The 20,884-nt window shown below is 36.3% G+C and overlaps 1 protein-coding gene across 1 annotated transcript in view; it reads left to right on the top strand.

Annotated features, from left to right (window-relative positions):
* TLL1 (tolloid like 1) overlaps positions 1-20,884 on the top strand; it is a 213,543-nt gene that overhangs the window by 154,401 nt on the left and 38,258 nt on the right. Inside the window, exons 12-15 of the mRNA XM_047857627.1 lie at positions 931-1,076; positions 14,008-14,203; positions 16,278-16,403; positions 18,426-18,586. Of these exons, the coding sequence (XP_047713583.1) occupies positions 931-1,076; positions 14,008-14,203; positions 16,278-16,403; positions 18,426-18,586 (629 nt within the window). The remainder of the gene's footprint in view (positions 1-930; positions 1,077-14,007; positions 14,204-16,277; positions 16,404-18,425; positions 18,587-20,884) is intronic.

The raw sequence follows: 20,884 nt of genomic DNA, 5'->3' as shown, positions 1-20,884 counted from the left end.
AGGGGAAAATGGCACAAGAGCTCTTAAATTTCCATTTCTTTCCATGATAGTATTAAAATGTCATGAAGAAATTATGATTTTTCCTTTGTACTAGATTTGTGTCTAGTTGGTCCCTATACTGCTGAAATTCTCTGTCACAGGAAACTGCACAGAAAGCAATTGTACACATTTCTAGGGCATGCTTTGTCTAAGTGGGAGAGTCGGCATTCAAGGGAGAATTTACTAGATGCTTTGTCCTATACTTCTCTAAAACAATAAACTGGCATTGTGCGTCCAGGCTTTAAAAGCAGCCCTTTTCTTGCCAGGTTGGGGGCTGAAGAGACCTTTCTTGCTCCTGCCTCTGCTAGCACACGAGTTTAGGTAATTTAGAAGACAGAAAATTTCTGCTTCCCTTAAACTTTTGAATAAACGGAAGCATTTTGTTTTAGAGATTAACTGTATGGCAGTGAAGAGGGTTATTTGGATGAGGCCACAGATGTTGAGCACATGATGCTAGCCTACTGCCAGAGGCCCAGAGAGTTCTGTGGAGCGTCTCTCTTGATCAACTATTTTACCTAAAGGTCAAAAGACTGTAAGAACCAGTTCAGGGAATCATACAGAATATGATAGAATATTCTGTCACATAGAATATATTTACAAAATCTCCAAAGGTTTTTAAAAGTTAAAAAAAAAATGCTGTCTTTTACAAAGATGTAAATAAATAGTGACCAAAAAAATCCTATAGTCCCCTGCTGTTATCTAATATTTATAGTTAACTGACTACGTTTTTGCCATCTAAATATTTACAACAGTACAACCAGCCAACTTTGATTTTTATAACCTGGTCTTTATGTACTCAGCCACAGGCACTGAACTAAAATGTTATCTCAGAAGAAAATGAAAACGGAATGGCACTTCTGGGTTTATTTATTTGATTATTTTTGCCCTCAGCAATCTGTGGAGGTGAGATACGTAAAAACGAGGGACAGATTCAGTCTCCTAATTATCCTGATGACTACAGACCGATGAAGGAATGTGTGTGGAAAATAACAGTGTCAGAAGACTACTATGTCGGATTGACCTTTCAGGCCTTTGAGGTAAAGTCTTTTGGGCAACCTTCACGGAACATATCCTCCATAAATGACAGTGCCATTTAAGGGGATCCTCATTAAATGAGCAGAGAACCAGAGAATCCACTTTTCAATCAGCAGAGAAGCAAAGGATTGCCTATAAAATGTAACATCAAGAGTGAAAGAGGTGTTTTTTTTTTCTTTCCTTCTTTCCTCTTGTTGCAGACATTTTCAAGAAGATTAAAGTGAGTTTACGTTAACTGTGCCATTTGAATTAGAATGTTTGAAGTGCTGACCACAGTTTCTTTTGACAAATGCACAGGCTTCCTTCCCAAGACTGCTTGAAGAGTCCATTAAATAATAGAACTTTTACTTCTCTTGTAAACTAAGAGGTTAAAAGGTAGACCCTCGTTTTTTATTGTTGTTGTTATGGAGAAAATCCCTTCTTCACCTTTTTACCATTAGGCAGAAAACTTCCTATCAGAAATAGAGATTTGAGTGTTTTTCGCCTTTGATTTCATCAAAAATGTATATCGGGGAGGAGATCAGCACCAACATTGCGTTCTGAGATGAGGGAACAATAAACCAAAGGTTAGTCAGGATTCTGGAGCAAAGTCTGGGCTCCAAACTACTCAGCTGGCTGATGAGTCATTTTGGTGGGGCTGGCGGAACTTATTTCAGATTCGAAGCCAGCAGATGGGGACATTTGTCAAGAACTCCATGGTATTTTATATCAAAGAGTCGGCCTGGAAATTGAGACCCCAAGGTGAAGTGGGAAGGAATAATGAGGTGGTGTGAGTAGGGGCAGACAGGGGTCGGAGATCTAGATGCCATAATTGGAGATTATTTCTTCACTGATTAGAAGGCTGATTCTCTGTCCAAGCAGTCAGAAGGCTGAAGAGAACCCCATCCTCTGCCAGAGTATCCTTGCCACTGAGTGCAGTGAGTGTAGTGGTGTCTCTGTCTCCGTGGCAGAAACACCAGGGGAGTCCAGGCGTCACCCATGAGCCCAGAGACTCTCTCGCCTCCACGTGCAGGCTGTGTAATACGTTTCTTTGGTACTTACCTCTACCCCTTTGTATGTGCCATTTAATTTCCCAGACATATTTCCTTTTATCGTGAAAAACTCGTCTTCTCTTATGCGATCATGAGATTGTATTATATGCTCCTGATAATTTTGCATTGCTGGAAAACTTAATTCTTGAAATTATTTGACTCGTATTTGAATTTTGATATTTAAAAAAAAAATTTCAGTGTTTATTTTTCAGAGAGAGAGGGAGACAGAGAGTGTGAGTGGGGGAGGGGCAGAGAGAGAGGGAGACACAGAGTCCAAAGCAGGCTCCAGGCTCCAGAGCTGTCAGCACAGAGGCTAATGCGGAGCTCGAACCCACGAACCATGAGATCATGACCTGAGCTGAAGTTGGACGCTTAACCAACTGAGGCACCCAGGTGCCTGGAATTTTCTTATTTTCATGGGTCAGTAATATGGCAACAATTATTCAAATAGACCACCTTATTGTTAACAGTAAACTAAGACTGCATAAGATTCACCTCCTATTTAGACCAAAATGGCCAGTTCAGTGAAAAATTATCTACCTAAGACTGCTTTATTTGTATTTTTGTGATGTTGCAGATAATTAAGAGATGAGCTCTCTTTTAATATATAATTGAATGTTTTATGCAATTTTATTACAGAAGTGTTTTCAGTGGAGGCATATAAAACTAAATTCCATGCACCCCAAAACTGAGATACAATTTCTGAGATACAGGAGGCTTAGCTGGTTTGCAGTCATTATTTATTTATTTTTTTAAGGCCAATATAGTTACAGTGATATTCTTCAACAATAGGATAGTGTAATGACTGGAAAGATTTACATCTCAGTCACTTAGAACCATAGCTGACACAGAGTATTTGCTTAAGGAATACTTATTGATTGAGTGAGTGAATAAATTGTTACTGAGATTTGGGATTGGGGAAAAGTCCTGTCATAGTTTGGCTGACAGTACATTTTATCTATTATTTCTAGGTTTCTGTCCATCCTTATATTTCTTCCTCCTCTTTAATATACTGGACATATTTAAATGTCAGATAGGTCTCTCATCTTTAAATGACCAAAACCAAACCTTTGATTGTCTTGTGCCGCTCACTAACCCACTCTTCTTCAGTCTTCCCTATTTTCGTATTTACTATTTCAGTATGTCACTATTTACTCAAGGAATACCCCTGATTCCAATATTTCCCTTAAACCCCAAGGACAATCGATTAGCATATTTCATTTGCTTTGTCTTCAACAATGTCCCATACATGACCACTTTAACCCACTTTCTGGCAGCTACTCGGTTCTCACCGCTACTCCTTCTCTTGGAGCTTAGTGAGAGCCTCACGTCTCTACTCTTGCCCCACGTATCCTGATCTCCACACAACAACCAGAGTGATACTTTTACAGTGTGAGTTAGGTCATAACACTAGGCTTAAATTCTTTCAGGAGTTTTCCGTTACACCTAAAATAGAACCCAGACTGAAGGATCATAGCCCAAGGCAACTCATGATTGGTCCCAAGTTCCTCTTACTCTCTCTGAGCCAGCCCCTTTGGTCTTCTTATCTCTGATGCTCTTAACACCTCTAAATCCATGCTTTTATTCCTCTCATTTCATTTGGATCTCTGCTTTATCATCACTTACTTAAAAAGTCCTTGCTTAGTAACTCTAAATATCAAAATTCAAATACGAGTCAAATAATTTCAAGAATTAAGTTTTCCAGCAATGCAAAATTATCAGGAGCATATAACACAATCTCATGATCACATAAGAGAAGATGATTTTTTCACGATAAAAGGAAATATGTCTGGGAAATTAAATGGCACATGCAAAGGCGTAGAGGTAAGTACCAAAGAAACGTATTACACAGCCTGCACGTGGAGGCGAGAGAGTCTCTGGGCTCATGGGTGATGCCTGGACTCCCCTGGTGTTTCTGCCATGAAGACAGAGACACCATTCTCTCTCTCTCTCTCTCTCTCTCTCTTTTTCTCCCTCTCTCTTTCTCTCTCTCTCTCTATATATGCACATATATATGTATATATATGTATATATATATATATATATATTTTTTTTTTTGCCTACAATTGTCTATAAACCAGTCTTCTGTTTTATTTCAGTTCATTGGACTTATAACTACTGGAATTTGTGTTATGGGTCTGTTTGTTTACATGGTTACTGTCTCTCTCACTAAAGTATGATCACCAAAGGGTAGGGATCTTAATCTGTCTTGTCAATTACCATATCTCCAGCACCACCAGATGTGTGATTAATACATGATAACGGGAGAGATGAAAGAATGGGTGGATTATAGGTAAGGGAGTGTGTGAATGCATGATTATTGGTGGGTGGAAATTAATATATTCTTCCTTTATCAAAGATACTAATGTTTCTATATAGAGGGAAACAAGTTTAGATAGGTAGATAAGAAAAATTTGGATTATGTGGACCTGATATGCCATATAGCTCAATTTAGACTAGATCCTAGGTTCTAAGAAATTGAGAAGTGACAAGGAATTTAGGGATGTTCTAATATATCATCTAAATCTTTTAGATATGGCAAGTGAACTTATGCCATTAACTTAGTATCATATAAGTCAGTACTAAACCAGCATCAAAATCCAGGTATAGTCAATATTCATTTTTTTACAGATTCTATATTTTCAAATTTTCCTACTAACTAAAGTTAATTTGTAACCCCCAAATTAATACTCATGGTTCTTTCTGGGTCACTCATGGACATGCACAGAGTTGCAAAATATTTGAGTCATCTGACATGCACATTCCCAGCTATGATGTGCCTTATGGAGAAATGTATGTGTTATATAAACATTGTTCAGGCATGCGTTATAATGCAGTTGCCTGTGAGTTGTATTCATGAATTGGCAATATATTAAGGTGTCTTTCACCAGAAACACACATAAAACAAGGCTGTGTATTGATTGGTTGACAAAAATTTTGTGACTAGAAGCTCACAAGAACCTAATTTTGTAGTTTTCCAGGAACAATAAATCAGTTTTCACTAATTCAGTGTTTTTAGCAACTTTATATAACTAACTACCATGAAAACTGAGAATCAACTGGTTATGTTTTTAATTTGTTCTGGTGGTTATTAGGTGATTTGTTTCATTTAGTTAATTTGTATCTGTTCATGTCAATTTATTTTTATTTATGTAATATATTTTCAATCTTCAGCTTATACATTTTATATTGAATGTATAACTAAAAAAAAAAAACAGCCCTCACCACTTCATAGTGTTTTGTGGTTTTATCTGACAAAACAGTTTTTTATCAGTCTTTGCCTTTTTTCAAAAACTGTTTCTATTTATATAACTGTTTTATTCTCTATGGTACACTCTCCCCTTTCAGGTAAAAGGGCCTTTAAGATAAATTTGCCCATCATTTTGTTGAAGTCTACAGTAAAGAACTTACTAGTTATCTATTATTTATACCTTTCTATGAATTTATGTCATGATTTTACCTCTCCTAATGCTACTTAGATTTTAATGTAGGTACAGAACGAAAATATGAACAAGTGTTTTATTAATGAATTTCAGTTATCTTTGAGCAAGAAAGGATACTATCTGGAGGCCAATAGAGTCCTGATACTTCTGTAATTATATTTGGGAAGCTTTTTCCTCTCTAGTAGTTACTGGTGCATTGCTTCGTAAGGGCGATACGGAAGTGGGTTTGTACATGACTGTTTATCATGTCGGACATCATTTTGGAGTTATTTGCAAAGAAATCTCTATACTGCTATTTAACTGGAGCACTTTCAGTGTGCAGAAATACAGAAGAGAAAAAGTTTGGGAGACTGGAAATGTTTATAGTAACAACTTCAAAGAAACGTCAATAAAGCAGAAAAGAAGTGAAATAAACCCAGAGCTTACTTATGTTTACATTGAAATCCCACATCATTAATTTAAGTAGGATTAAGTTTGAGGTACTTGTCAACCTTTCAAGACACGCTGATTTGGTTATACTTCCCTTATGAAAATCGCAAATGTTTAATAGTCTTACCCATCACTACTGCAAGCTGTAAACTATACACAAAAGTTCTTATCTTGATACTTTGTGGCTTGCCCAACTAAAAGTAATCCTTTCATTCTTCTAAATAATTTATATTGGTTAAGTTAAGTAGTCTTTTAAATGACCTAGGAAGCCAAGACAAAGAGATCTTAATTAGTTAACATTTTTCTGTTCACATTGTACTATTTGGCTAAGAATATATCTTGATTAATGACTTCAAAGAGAATTAAGTAGCTCTTCAGATTTATGGTTGAGGCTTTAGTTCTACTCTGAAAGATTAGCTTGTGTTCATTTCCAATAACCTGCTCAAAGTCACACAATTCATAATTGGTAGCACTATGACTGAAATCAGTTCCACAGCCTGTGCACTCTTGAGCCCACATCCTGGTAGCAGAGAGAGGCATCTATATTCTCTCATAGTATTAATTCTTTCCCTTTATGACTATCTTCATTTGTGCACTTGTGTTGTTTAATCAACACGTGTTTGTCATTCAGAGACATGTCTGTTTTATTCTCCACCATTTATCCACTGTCAAGTGTATATTTCCAGGCAATAGTAGGTTTTCAGTAAATATTTATTAAATTAAAGAGTTAAAATACTTGTGTAATGAAAGAAAAAAAAATCCAAGTGGCAGCATTAAAAAACCCAAGTCACATGAAAATAGAACTAATGCAGAGTCATGATTTTCATTTTCACATGGTTGGACATATATATATTTTCTCTGTTTTTGACCTGTGATGATCTAGTATTAATATTAAATATTTAATAGTAATAGTAAAATAATATTAAATAGTGAAATATGAAATATTATAGTAGCAAAATAATGATCTATTGTTAAGCCTGTCTTTTCTTTTATTCAAAATTCATTTTGTTGATAGCATTATGTCTCAAACTTTACTGGATTTTTTTCCCATTATTAAAATTAATTCATTTTTATTTTTATGTTTTTAACAAAAGAAAATCAAATTTAGTAGTGTACTTATGGGGAATCCACACAGACAATGAACTTCTCCTGAATTAGTTTATTTTTAACGGTAAATGCTAATCTACATTGTTTTTTAGTCATATTTTTCTTAAAAATTTTTTCCTGCAAAGCAAAAAGTAATGACTTTAGCATCATTCCCTGTGTATAAGATTTTAAATTATATTATTTTTAAAAGTTTAATCACTTATGTAGTGGATTACATTAATTATGTTTTAGAACTACAGTCTAACAGTCATAGGAGAGACTTGTTTTCCTTAGTATGGTAAAATAAATATAACATAAAATTTACTATCTTAACCATTTTTTTAAGTTTATTTATTTATTTTGAGAGAGAGAGAGAGAGAGAGAGAGAGAGAGAGAGAGAGTTAGCAGGGGAGGGTCAGAGAGAGAGACAGAGAGAACCCCAAGCAGGCTCCACACTGTCAGCACAGAGCTTGAACTCACGAACCATGAGATAATGACCGAAGCCGAAACCAAGAGTTGGACACTTAACTGACTGAGCCACCCAGGTGGTCCTACCTTAACCATTTTTAAAGTGTGCAGTTCATTAGTGTTAAGTACATTCATATTGTTGTACAACCAGTCTCCAAAACTCTTTTCACCTTGCAAAACAGAAACTCTGTGCTCAGAAAACAACCCCCTTTCTCTCCTCCCCCCCCGACTTTTGGCAACAACTTTCCTACTTTCTGTCACTATGAATTTGACTACTCTAGGTACCTCATGTAAGTGGACTCATTCACTTCTTGCCTTTTTGTGACTGGCTTATTTCACCCAGTGTCAAAGTTCATCCCTGTTGCAGCACATGAAACGATTTCATGCCTTTGTAAGGCTAAATAACATTCCATTGTATATATATTTGACATTTTGTGCATTCATTCATCCGTTGATGGACATCTGGATTATTATGACCTTTGATTATTGTGAATAATGCTGGTATAACCATGAATGTGTAAACATCTCTTTGAGACCCTGCTTTCAGTTTTTTTTAGGTATATACCCAGAAATGGGATTGTTGAATCAAGCAGAGAATTTTTCAATCCATTTTCACTTTTTCAGGGACATGGGAGAGCTTTTATTGAAACTATTATCGGGAAGTTTTGGAGTTTTCAGAGATTTTTACAAATAACTAGGTAGATGTTCTTGCAATATTTATTTGGAAAGTTGATTATAAAATGAAGGAGAAGTGTGCAAATGGGTCCTAAGCCTGGGCACGATCCCTTCTTTTGAGGCTGGCTTTTCCTTCAGTGTCAGAGCTCACTCACATGCACTGAGCACAAAGCTCTGCGTGAGTTTGCAGTTTTGGAATGAGAGGCTGACTACTGTAGGTTACATTTAATTGATTTGGGTTCTTGCTAAATAAACGTCACTCGGCTTTTATATGCTTCCTCTCTAACATGCCAGGACAGGCATGAGCGCCCACGTAGTAATGAAACGTAACATTAACCCCTTCTGGCTGGTCTTGGTAGTCATTCTTCCTTTTGTGTGTGTTTGGATCTACTTCCAATATCATTTAAACACAGTTTTCCAAAAACTGTTCAGAGCTTACTGTCACATTCGTTGTATCCTATGTGTACATATTAGGTCTGTTTACATTATGATAACCTTGCCCCATTGGAATATGGTTTATGCTCTGATTATCTTAAAGTCTGTAATAAATCAGCATCATCATTATCAAACCACATTTATTATATGTGTAATTGTGCATGACATTGCATTCAGGTTCCAGATATGAACTGTGTCTGTGATGTAATTCAAGAAGAAACTACTTTTCCTTTTCTTTTCTTTTTTAACATTTATTTATTTTTGAAAGAGAGGGAGACAGAGTGTGAGCAGGGAAGGGGCTGAGAGAGAGGGAGACAAAGAATCCGAAGCAGGCCCCAGGCTCTGAGCTGTCAGCACTGCCCGACAAGGGGCTCAAACCCACGAACTGTGAGATCATAACCTGAGCCGAAGTCAGTCGCTTAACCAACTGAGCCATCCAGGCGCCCCTCTTTTTTTCTGTTTTTATAAATCTTTGACTTTGGTGTTCTTTTTCCTCGTGGAGCTTACTGACATAACACTTATCAACCCTTTAGTTTCAATCATATTTATTTCTGTCTGTCTGTTCTGTGTATTTATGAAGTAATTGATATAGCTGGAGAAAATGTTACACAAGTGACATAAATAAGAGAACTCAAACTTTCATTTGTGCTCACCCTCATTACTGTTGTGTAGATGTAGTTGAAGAGGCATAATTATAATTAACACCAATAGAGCAGAGTCATTATGCTCACATTGCAATCAGGATTGAGGCAGTTAAACTGGAAAAATATGTAAACAAAGAGCATTGAGATCATTGATAAGATATTTAGAAGTGTTGTTATACAGGGATAATATCATAAATATCATATATATAAGGCAACTTTTATTTTGTAAGCAGTTGAACAGCTGTGGCGTTTACTCTGTAAGAATACAGTATATGTTTCTGTTTTGTTAGCCTTAACACCAAGTGCGTGATATTTAATAAGTAATACGTAATTCATAAATAGACACAAGTAGAATTAATCCTAAAATCGGCCATTTTGATGCATTTCACCCATGAAGTGTTTGCACTTTGTGTATCGTATAAAATATTTAAACCTCTACTTGTTGACTAAGTAACCTGAATATGCAGGTACTTTAAATTAAAATTTAGAAGGATCTGTTATATATCTGTTGCAAGGACAGAGTAAGTTTTATGTGCAGGGAAATATCCATTATCCTATTTCTTTTGAATCACTGAAGAAGTACAAATGTTTTGGCTTCTTTTTCAGTAGTGCCTATCTTGTTTTCTTCCTTGTTAAAATAGTAATTTTGAAAAGCAGTTATCTACTCAAAGTAGTGATTGAAAACCAAGTCTAATTAACCTTCTTATTTTTACTCAGTATGGCTTATGATATGAAGCAATTTTGTTTTTCTTAATTGACTTTTGAAAAGCAGCGCCTTTCTTTGTTGTGTGTTCTCACTTCTTTTCTTCTTCTAATTCATTCTTTTTCTTCTCTTCCAAAATGATTCGTGGGTCAGGAGCAGTTCTTTCTGTGCTGCTCAAGCAGGTGAGGAGAGGTTGGCTTTCTGACACCTTTGGTTCTTTTCCCTACAGTTAGTCACTAGTTCCGTGTTGTTATTTATTCTTTTATCGATACCGACTCTACACTTGGAGAGTTGGGGATATTTATTTATGTGTCCCTTTGACTGAAGAAAAAGCCTTAGGCATCTGGAAATGTTCTCATATTTATAGAGAACTCTGATTTTGAAAGGAGTAGGGGCACCTGGGTGGCTCACTTGGTTAAGCATCTGACTCTTGATTTTGGTGCAGGCCATGATCTCACAATGTGAGATTGAGTCCTCCTGCATCAGCATCGAGCCCCCTCATTGGGTTCCGCTCTGGGTATGGAGCCTGCTTAAGATTCTCCCCCTCTTCCTCTCCCTCTGCCCTCCCCTGCATATGCTACTTCTCACACTTCTTGTTTCACTGAATATTTTTCCATAGAATTTATTAGTCACTAATATTTTATGATTTAATTATTTATCCTGTTTGTTATCCCTTTGCTCTCTACCCACCAGTAATGTGTAAGGTCCAGGAGGGTAAGGCTCTTTGTCATTTTGCTGAAGGATGCATACCATATAGTTATGGGTTCATTTTTGGCTCCTCTCTTTGGTTCCATTGATTTATGTGTCTGTTTTTGTACAGTACTATACTGTATACAGGCTTTGTAATACAGCTTGAAGTCTGGAATTGTGATGCCTCCAGCTTTGTTTCTCTTTCTCAGGATTGCTTTGGCTATTCGGGGTCTTTTCTGGTTCCATACAAATTTTAGAATTCTTTGTTCTAGCTCTGTGAAGAATGCTGGTGTTGTTTTGATAGGGATTACATTGAATGTGTAGATTACTTGGGGTAGCATAGACATTTTAACATAATTTGTTCTTCCAGTCCATGAGCATGGAATATTTTTCCATTTCTTTGTGTCTTCTTCAATTTCTTTCATGAGTGTTCTATAGTTTTCGGAATACAGATCTTTTACCTCTTTGGTTAGGTTTATTTCTAGGTGTCTTTTCGTTTTTAGTGCAATTATAAATGGTACCGATTCTTTGCAAGACATGCAAATGGCTAAGAGACACATGGAAAAATGTTCAACATCACTCATCATCAGAGAAATATAAGTCAGAACCACAATGAGACCACCTCAGACCTGTCAGAATGGCTAAAATTAACAACACGGGAAACAACAGATGTTGGCGAAGATGCATTAGAGGGGAACCCCCTTACGCTGTTGGTAGAAATGCAAGCTGGTGCAGCCACTCTGGAGAACAGTGTGGAGGTTCCTCAGAAACTTAAAAATAGAACTACCCTGCGACTCAGCAATTACATTACTAGGTATTTATCCAAAAGATACAAAAATACTGATTTGAAGAGGCACACCCGCCCCAATGTTTATAGCAACACTACTAACAATAGGTAAATTATGAAAAGAACCCAAATGTCCATCAACTGTGAATGGCTAAAGATGTGGTATACACACACACACACACACACACACATATATGTATATATACACACACACTTGTATATATATATACGTTTATATATATGTAGGTATATATATATGTATATATATATTGGTATACACACACACACACACACACACACACACACACACACACTAGAATATTACTCAGCCATACAAAAGAATACAGTCTTGCCATTTGCAATGATGTGGATGGAACTAGAGTATACTATACTAAGCAAAATAAGTCAGAGAAAGACAAATACCATATGATTTCCCTCATATGTGAAATGTAAGAAACAAAACAGATGAACATTAGGGAAGGGAAGGAAAAATAAAATAAGGCAAAAACAGAGAGGGAGGCAAACCATAAAAGACTCAACTGTAGAGAACCAACTGAAAGTTGCTGGAGGGAGGTGTATGGGGGAGGCCTAAATGGGTGATGGGTATTAAGGAAGGCACTTGTTGGGATGAGACCTGGGTGTTACATATATAAGTGATGAATCACTGGGTTCTTCTCCTGAAACCAGTACCGCAGTATATGTTAACTAACTTAAAGTTAAATAAAATCTTGGAAAGAAAAAAAAAAGATTGCATAGCAAGCAGTGAGAAGAGTGCCTAAAATAGAATAACCACTGAATATTTGTTGGAGGAGTGAACGAATCCTGATTTGTGAATGGCAAAAGGAAAGCAGCAAATGTGGTGATTAGTTCTGACCTAATCTGTGTTTCAAAGTCTGTTTCTTCTATTTGTTCGTATGCTTTCTTATTTGAAGTCTGTCATTTTTAACGTATTGACAAATCAACAAGTGATGAAATAGATTCTTCAACCAACTTTACCAGCAGTTTCATCCATTCAGGTTGTGATTCCATGGAATGAATGTATTTCCTGACTTGCATCGTGTAACAGAATTCCAATAAGTAGTGAATTGTATGTCGAAAAATAGTTGACAAGATGTGATACTTTGCATGGTTTATTAATTATGGACGTCTGTGCTTTCTAGCTTTAAATATCTAATCAGTAGTTGACTTACTAAGACTTCAGGGCTAATACCCATTTTCTATGAAAAGAATAAGGATTTTATTTAGAAATTGTCTTATAATTTGAGAGTGAATTTGTAAATTTTGGTTTGTTGTTTTTAGAAGTTTGGGGACCAAAACATAGGTCCATGAACATGCAATTCTTCATAAAGCTTTATAGGCCAAAGGTCTGAGCTTTTATTTGCATTTAGTTGTTTGAAGAAAGAGATTGAGTTCCTGTAGATTATAGGGGTTAAGAGGAGTGTGTAGGGGTAAAAAGGCTCACCCGAACAGCCATGTTACCTTGAAAAAGGGCTAGCCTCGGGGCGCCTGGGTGGCGCAGTCGGTTAAGCGTCCGACTTCAGCCAGGTCACGATCTCGCGGTCCGTGAGTTCGAGCCCCGCGTCAGGCTCTGGGCTGATGGCTCGGAGCCTGGAGCCTGTTTCCGATTCTGTGTCTCTCCCTCTCTCTGCCCCTCCCCCGTTCATGCTCTGTCTCTCTCTGTCCCAAAAATAAATAAACGTTGAAAAAAAAAAAAAGGGCTAGCCAGTGCTGATTCTACATACACTAGTAATATACTAGTGTATCGTTCTACTATATAGCAGTCTTTCTATAGCTGTGCTAATTATGGGTAAAGAATTTCATGGACAAGAAAGAATGTAATTTTATATTATCAGATTTTTCTTTAAAAAGAGATTTATGAACTTAAACAGTGCAATATTGATCAACAGAATTTGAATCAAGCTTCTCTGTGAATAAAATAACAGTTTTGTTGATAAACTACCAGCGATTTTATGTTTCAGGACAAATTATACATTGCTTATACCATATTTGGCCCAGATTTTTAATAACTTTCAGTCTGTATTTTCTTTTGATTTGTACTACTTGTATTTTTGTTTTCTTTTATGAAGCAGTTAGCATTTGTTGATTCTGATGCACTCTTCCATAGATTTTTTTTTTTTTACCTCTTCCTGTGTACCAGAAAACTATGCCCTTTATTCATGGGTGGTGGTGTTGTGATATTGTCATGCACACTCACAAGAAAAGCTCTGTAAGTAATTTGTTATGTGACTATGTCAGCACTATGGCACTGAGCATATATAATAGTCTTTGTATAGAAATTATTTTATCTGCTAATTAGATATATCTTCACAGGGTCGCCCAGGTGGCTCAGTCAGTTAAGCATCTGGCTCTTGATTCCAGCTCTTGCTGACAGCAAGGAGCCTGCTTGGGATTCTGTTTCCCCTCTCTCTGCCCCTTTCCCCACTCATGCACACACACACACACACTCTCTCTCTCAAGATAAATAAATAAACATTTAAAAAGTTCAAAATATGTATATCTTTGCATATTTTTGTTATTGCAGATTGAAAGACATGACAACTGTGCCTATGACTACCTAGAAGTTCGAGATGGAAACAGTGAAAATAGCCCTTTGATAGGGCGTTTCTGTGGTTATGATAAACCTGAAGATATCAGATCTACCTCCAACACCTTGTGGATGAAATTCGTTTCTGACGGAACTGTGAACAAGGCTGGGTTTGCTGCCAATTTTTTTAAAGGTAATTTGAAGTGATTTAAAGTGTGATATTTCCTTTGTGAGGAATAAATGTGATCTTTAACTTCGAGTTAAGAGAGGAAAGTTATACTGAATGCACTGTTGGGAAAGATATTTGGATGACTTTTGATAGTAGAAGGTTACCGGTATAATACTGGAATCAGGAACTTTCTAGAACAGGCTGGGAGCCTCATTAGGATATTCTGTCATCTGCTTTTTATGAAACAGTCAAGATGGCAAAATCCAGAAAGGGAACGCAGACAGGGAGAAAACATTTGCAATATAATGAACATGGGATTCATGATCAGAAGAAAGTTAACTGATACATCACTCATCAATTGATTTCCAAGTGACAGCATTTCTAAACCATCCTATAGATAACAACATCCCACCACGTTGAAAATAATGTATGGCCTTCTTCGTAGGATATTCTGATACCGAAAATGCCTTTTTGACAAAGAATTATTATTGATCAGCTTTAATATTTACTCACATAACCAAATTTTAGTGTATTTTCATGTCTCATATTTGGGGTGTATTACTTAGGTAAAAAGAAAGTCATTTTAGTGCACATAGTGTCAAATTTGCATTTGGAAAATTCATAGGCACTTAACCTTAAGTGTGTCATTGTAAAAACTCTTTTATGGGGAGAGAAACAAAACTTTCTCTACACTGATTTTTATATAATAAATGATGGATTTAGTTGTGTATGTCAAAATTTAGTGTGATTAATAACCAAACATTTTAACATTTGATTATTTAAAGAACATTATAATGGATTTTCCCTGAGCATTACTTCGCTATTCACCATATGATATGAAAGGCATAAAACATTGGCGCTTTCACTAGATGTATTAAAAGTGTTTATTAAAATGTACGTTTACATGCTTTAGTTCTTCTCTATATGTAGGATTTTACAGTAGAAGAAAAATTCTATCAAGATTCTCTCCTGTTATGTTTATATATTTGGTTACCAAAAATGCTTGGACTTTGGCCAACGCAGAGTTTCTGCTGAGAATACTGTTTGCTATTTTCTTAACTCACACTAGGTTATTTCTGAAGGTTGAGATTATGGAATATCTTATCATCTATGCTGTTTTAAATAGTGTATATTTTTATATGTATTTATTTCATATATATATTTATATTTCCATGTGTAATTAAAATAGCATATGTATTTACAAAATACGGAATTTTAATATTTCCTGGATCAGTATGTCTATATAGAAAGTGCTGAAAGCTTTACATTTAATGAGGTCCAGTAGTTTCTTTTATTTTTTTTTTAATGTTTATTTATTTTTGAGAGAGAGAGAGAGAGAGAGAGAGAGAGAGAGAGAGAGAGAGAGAGACGTAGCATGAGCTGGGGAAGGGCAAAGAAAGAGAAACAGAGACACAGAATCTGAAGCAGGCTCCAAGCTCTGAGCTGTCAGCACAGAGCCCGACGTGGGGCTTGAACTCACAAACCGTAAGATCATGACCTAAGCCAAAGTCGGACGCTTAACCAACTGAGCCACCCAGGCGCCCCTGAAGAGGTCCAGTAGGTTTCTGAATTTTCTTTCTTTTTAATTTACATTTACCATAAGCTGTTTCTTCATGGCTTTTTTTTTTTTAAATCTAAGGTTGTATTGTAACTTTTTTTGTGCACTACATTTTTGCAGTTAATGGCATTTCTTTAAAAGCATTTCTTAGGATATCTAGCAAACTATACTATGAAATCAACAGGTGAAGCTATATTTTTTCAGTAAGCCTTTCTATTTTATACATTGTAAGAATTCTTTTAGCCCTTAACAATCAGAAAAAACCCACATACTTGTCTGAGATAAGGTGATCTTCAGTTGGCACTGATAGAAGGTTCCAGTCCCTCCCTTGGTTCTTATACACTAATTAGATTGTAGTGACATGAATTCTGGTATACCAGCTGTCAAGGACTTACAAATTGCCCCTTCCCCTTTGTTGAAGAAATCAATTGTCCCTGTTTTATTCAGTTATTAAGTGTCACATTTTCAGAAAATTTTACACCTTACTATGTAAAACCAAATACTGTGTCTCTTGTTCTCTAACTCTCGCCATCTTTGCAGAGGAAGACGAGTGCGCCAAACCTGACCGTGGGGGCTGTGAACAGCGATGCCTGAACACACTGGGCAGTTACCAGTGTGTGTGTGAGCCCGGCTACGAGCTGGGACCTGACAAGAGGGGCTGTGAAGGTAGGGCTGCATTTGCAGGTGGCGCTTCCTGCCTGAATCCTCCAAATCACCACCGCGGCTCCATTCCTTCTTTCTTTCCTATCCTGTCATTTTCTTCCCCTCTGCTTCCCTCTTTCCTTTCCTCCACAGAAACCTCTTTCCTCAAGAGGTTTCCTCAAGAGTCCTAAGACTCAGTGTTTCGTCATAGCTAACATGACTCCTAGCCTGGGTTCTTGTTATAGAATCAGTCATTTCCTCCTTTGGTTACCAGGCCACCTTGTTTATATGTGTATTTCTCTCTCTCTCTCTCTCTCTCTCTCTCTCTCTTGCTGTCACTATTTATCTATATCATCCATCTATCTATCCATCTATTTCTACTTTTATCTCTATCGAAACCTAGATTTTTATCCATCTGTCTGGCATTTATTTTTACCTTTTCTTAGCATATTTTATGGGTACATCTCCCTTACTAAAGTGCAGAATCCTGAATCTGAATTTTTTTTTGTATCTTTAGTATTTAGCACAAATATAAAGTTGGAGCTAAATGTGTTTTATCGATAAATGATTCATAAACAAAGAGGTCTTGCTGTTTTCCCCATTTCCTCTACACATTCTAAGAGGAGATTTCTTGCACAATGTTTTGTTGCCATGTCCTGTGATGTCTTCCTTCAGAATTTAAAGCTTTGTCTTTTTTTCCCATCTCCCCTGCTTCATCCTATTACAGGCCCCATGCTTGGATTACAAAATAAACACACTGGTCTTCCTTCCAATGGTCACTTCCTCCTTTATTCCTCTCTCAACATGTCTGCCCAAATCATCTTCATAAAGCTTGTAGCAATTTAGCATTACTTATCATGATGTATTTATTACTTTGGTGATTACTTTTGGTGGTGCCCACAAAAGTGCAAATGGAAGTTCCCTAAAAATGAGCACCTTGCTCTCTCTGGTGTCTGCAATAGAGGACATAACAGTGGCAAACATGGCGGACGTCTTTGCTTCCTGACCTAGTTTAAAGAGTCAGTCTCTCTGTTTCTTCTTAAAAGTTTCAACTTTTCTCTGTGACAAAAGTCTCCATCCTGTCTATTAAACTACTGATCTGCTCTCTGTACTCAGATAAAATAGACACAGTAGGCGATACAGTATCTTTAAAACAGAGGACATTGTATACCAGACAATGTGGTTGTTAGTTCAGTGTGGTGCCTAAGAATAATTATTTTACTTTATAATAATTTACCAAAAAGTGGTAGATGTGAAAGTACAGGAAGTTTTTACAATACATGAATAAATGTAGTAATATACATATGTACACACGCATATAGGCATACATACACATATATATACAAAGGCAATTAAAATAAAGAGAGCAGTTACTTTAGGTAACTCTTGACTCCCTAGGAATTAGTTACAAACCTTGTACAATATGTGTTCTTTTTACTTTTGGATACCCTGTTTTGCTAATTTCACTAACAATAAGCAAGAGAGGTAAGGTATTAAATAGTACCTCTTTTAAATAGATCATCCAAAAGGGGAAGAAAAAACAGTTGTTAAATGAGGTTTTCAAATAACAAATATGATCTATTTACTCTAGTGTATCCAGCTTGCTAGCTCACTAACTCCCATGACTTGCTCATCTTGGGCAAAATGAGTTTGAAGAGATAAACAACTGATTTTGGTCTCACTACATCAGCCTATATTGATGCTTACAACCATACTGTGTAGGTATTATACTACCCATTTAAAAGATAAGAGAACTGACACCCAGTTTTCTTTATGTTGTTTTCCTAACTTTCAAGTGATCTGAAATATTGTTACACAGTCGTAGCTTGTTTGGATCCAAAACTACGAATTAGTGCCTTATAAATGGGATTAGATAATTAAAATAGTTGTAGTAAAAACTAAGGAGCCGAGACTGAGACTTTCTAGATTTTGAAAAATCTGGAAGATGGTTGAAATTTAATGCTGAGATGTTTGGTTATCGATGGAAAGATGCTAAGAAGGGAATGACTCTATAGGAGAAAACTTTGTCCTTTTCTTTCCTTCTAGCGGCTTGTGGCGGACTTCTTACCAAACTTAATGGCACTATAACCACTCCAGGGTGGCCCAAGGAGTACCCTCCTAATAAAAACTGTGTGTGGCAAGTGGTTGCACCAACCCAATACAGAATTTCTATGAAGTTTGAGTTTTTTGAATTGGAAGGCAATGAAGTAAGTGAATAATAAATGCAATTTTTTTTTTCTGTTGTGTTTTGGGAACCTCTGAAGACAACCTGGTAAATGGAAGGGAGGAAGGGAGGAAAGAGAGAAGGAGGGAAGGGTTACAGAAGTACAGTCATATAGATGTTATAGTCTTTGCTGTACTGTTCATTTCTGCAACTGTTTGTAATTTCTGTTGGCATTGGATGATATTTATTTTTATTTTATTTTTTTTTTTAATTTAAAAAAAAATTTTAATGTTTATGTATGTTGAGGGACAGAGAGACAGAGTGTGAGCAGGGGAGGGGCAGAGAGAGAGACACAGAATCCAAAGCAGGCTCCAGGCTCTGAGCTGGAGAGTGAGTCCCAATGTGGGGCTCAAAGTCATGAACCACGAGATCATGACCTGAGCCCAAGTAGGGCACTTAACCAACTGAGCCACCCAGGTGCCCCAACATTGGATGATATTTTAGACTGTTTCTAGGAGACTGAAAATTACGTAGAGGGAGTTTTTACTTAGTGTATTATTATACAGCTTCATTTATCCAAGAAATATGGAAAAATTAAGGTCAGCTTCATGTCACAGAGACTTTTCTAAAAACATCAATCAACTAATATCCACTGCTTGAGTCAAAACAAAAATAGCTATTTAAGCTATCTCCTGGGTTGGTTGAGCATCCAATTCTTGGTTTCTGCTCAAGTCATGATCCCAGGGTCATGCGACTGAGACCCATGTCGAGCTCCATGCTGAGCACAGAGCTCTTAAGATTCTTTCTCTCCTTCCCTTTGCCCCTATCCCCCAACTCTTTGAAATAAATAAAGGGGAAGAAGCCATTTAGAATAACCTGCTCTATTTTACTTGTGGCAATGAGTATATTTTCAGCGTTAAGTAGTTTTTCATTATGAACATGTTCGTGATTATAAATAAAGATTAATTTTTTAATCTCAATCAAAGAAGCATTTAGTTGACTCTATCTTTCCTTTACAAAATATAGCTTATTGTAATAAAGGACCCATTTTCTGCCAGGTGGCCACATTCAAACAAGCGAAATCATTTATTTAAGAATTCCTAGGTGCTAATGCACACACACCAAATTCGAATGGAATGTCAAGTCTAGAAATGAGAACTTTTAGGACTGTGTCCTTTGTATAATTGGTCAACATTGGTTTAATTTCAGTTTTGTTGAGTTTTCCCACTTCCTTTTCTTTTTTTTTTTTAATTTTCTAACTTCCATATCCTTTCTTCCAATGACTTCTGTGATTGTTTTAAAACAAACATGATTTAAAACTTTTAAGTATGATAAAATTAACTCAAAAATTATTTTGTCTCTGACATACACACACACACACACACACACACACACACACACACACACATACATATATATGTTGAACACTCATAAAGAAGTGAGATAACAGAAATATAATGTATCTATTCTCCTGGGAAATAATAGTTGGTAATATTTAGGGATTTTTACACCATTATTTTGTCTTTGTTTTTTCACCTCTCCTGCTTTTCTTTATTTTTTCTTAATTCCTTTTATTTTTTTTTTCTGTTAATTCTGCCTGTAGTAGTCCATCAAGGCACTCGTGTGCATTTTTTTAGTCCTACTAATGGTTTTGAGGTAAGAAGTTCCTGACTTTTGTGTTTCCTTAAAGGAAATTAACATCTGACAGGTGATGAAATTATGTATTTCAGAGAATTATAGAAATGAGAGCTCAGCTGGTCTCTTTTGAGACCTTCCTTACATCATGTGTACATTTTATGATGGCAAAAACTGTTTATGTTTCTAACATACTCTGTCCACATGACATATCATTTTCCTTTAATAATTCCCTGAAATTTTGAGAAATATTGAAATGAAGAACAGATTTTTATAGCAATTTTAGAAAAGGTTTCATATGAGCGACCCTTTTTGAAAATGATCATCTCCCTACCAGTTCTGTGATGTGGTATGAACTTAGTGTTGAATGACTTCTACTCTGTCAGTTTCCCCTGAAGCTATTAGTTGTGACAGATACAACATTTTTGATTCATTAGTTGATAGATGTTACTAGGAAGGCTAGAAGTTTGTATTCAAGAGGATGGGAGGATACGTGGTTTTAAATAAATGGGTCACTATTCTGAAAGCATTTTTCCCATGGGTGCTATGTTCTTTGTTCCTGGAAGGACCCTTTATAAACTCGATAAGATATCCCAAGTTTCTTAAACTTATAATGATGTTACTATGTGGAAGGCTGTTATAGAATTCTGTGTATTTTTGTTGTTTGATGTCTTGCTTACTTAAAGACATGAGCAAAAACTTGACT

The sequence above is a fragment of the Prionailurus viverrinus genome, chromosome B1 (genome assembly GCF_022837055.1).
Source record: "Prionailurus viverrinus isolate Anna chromosome B1, UM_Priviv_1.0, whole genome shotgun sequence".
Taxonomy (NCBI): domain Eukaryota; kingdom Metazoa; phylum Chordata; class Mammalia; order Carnivora; family Felidae; genus Prionailurus; species Prionailurus viverrinus.
This window is presented reverse-complemented; position numbering and strand designations above follow the sequence as displayed.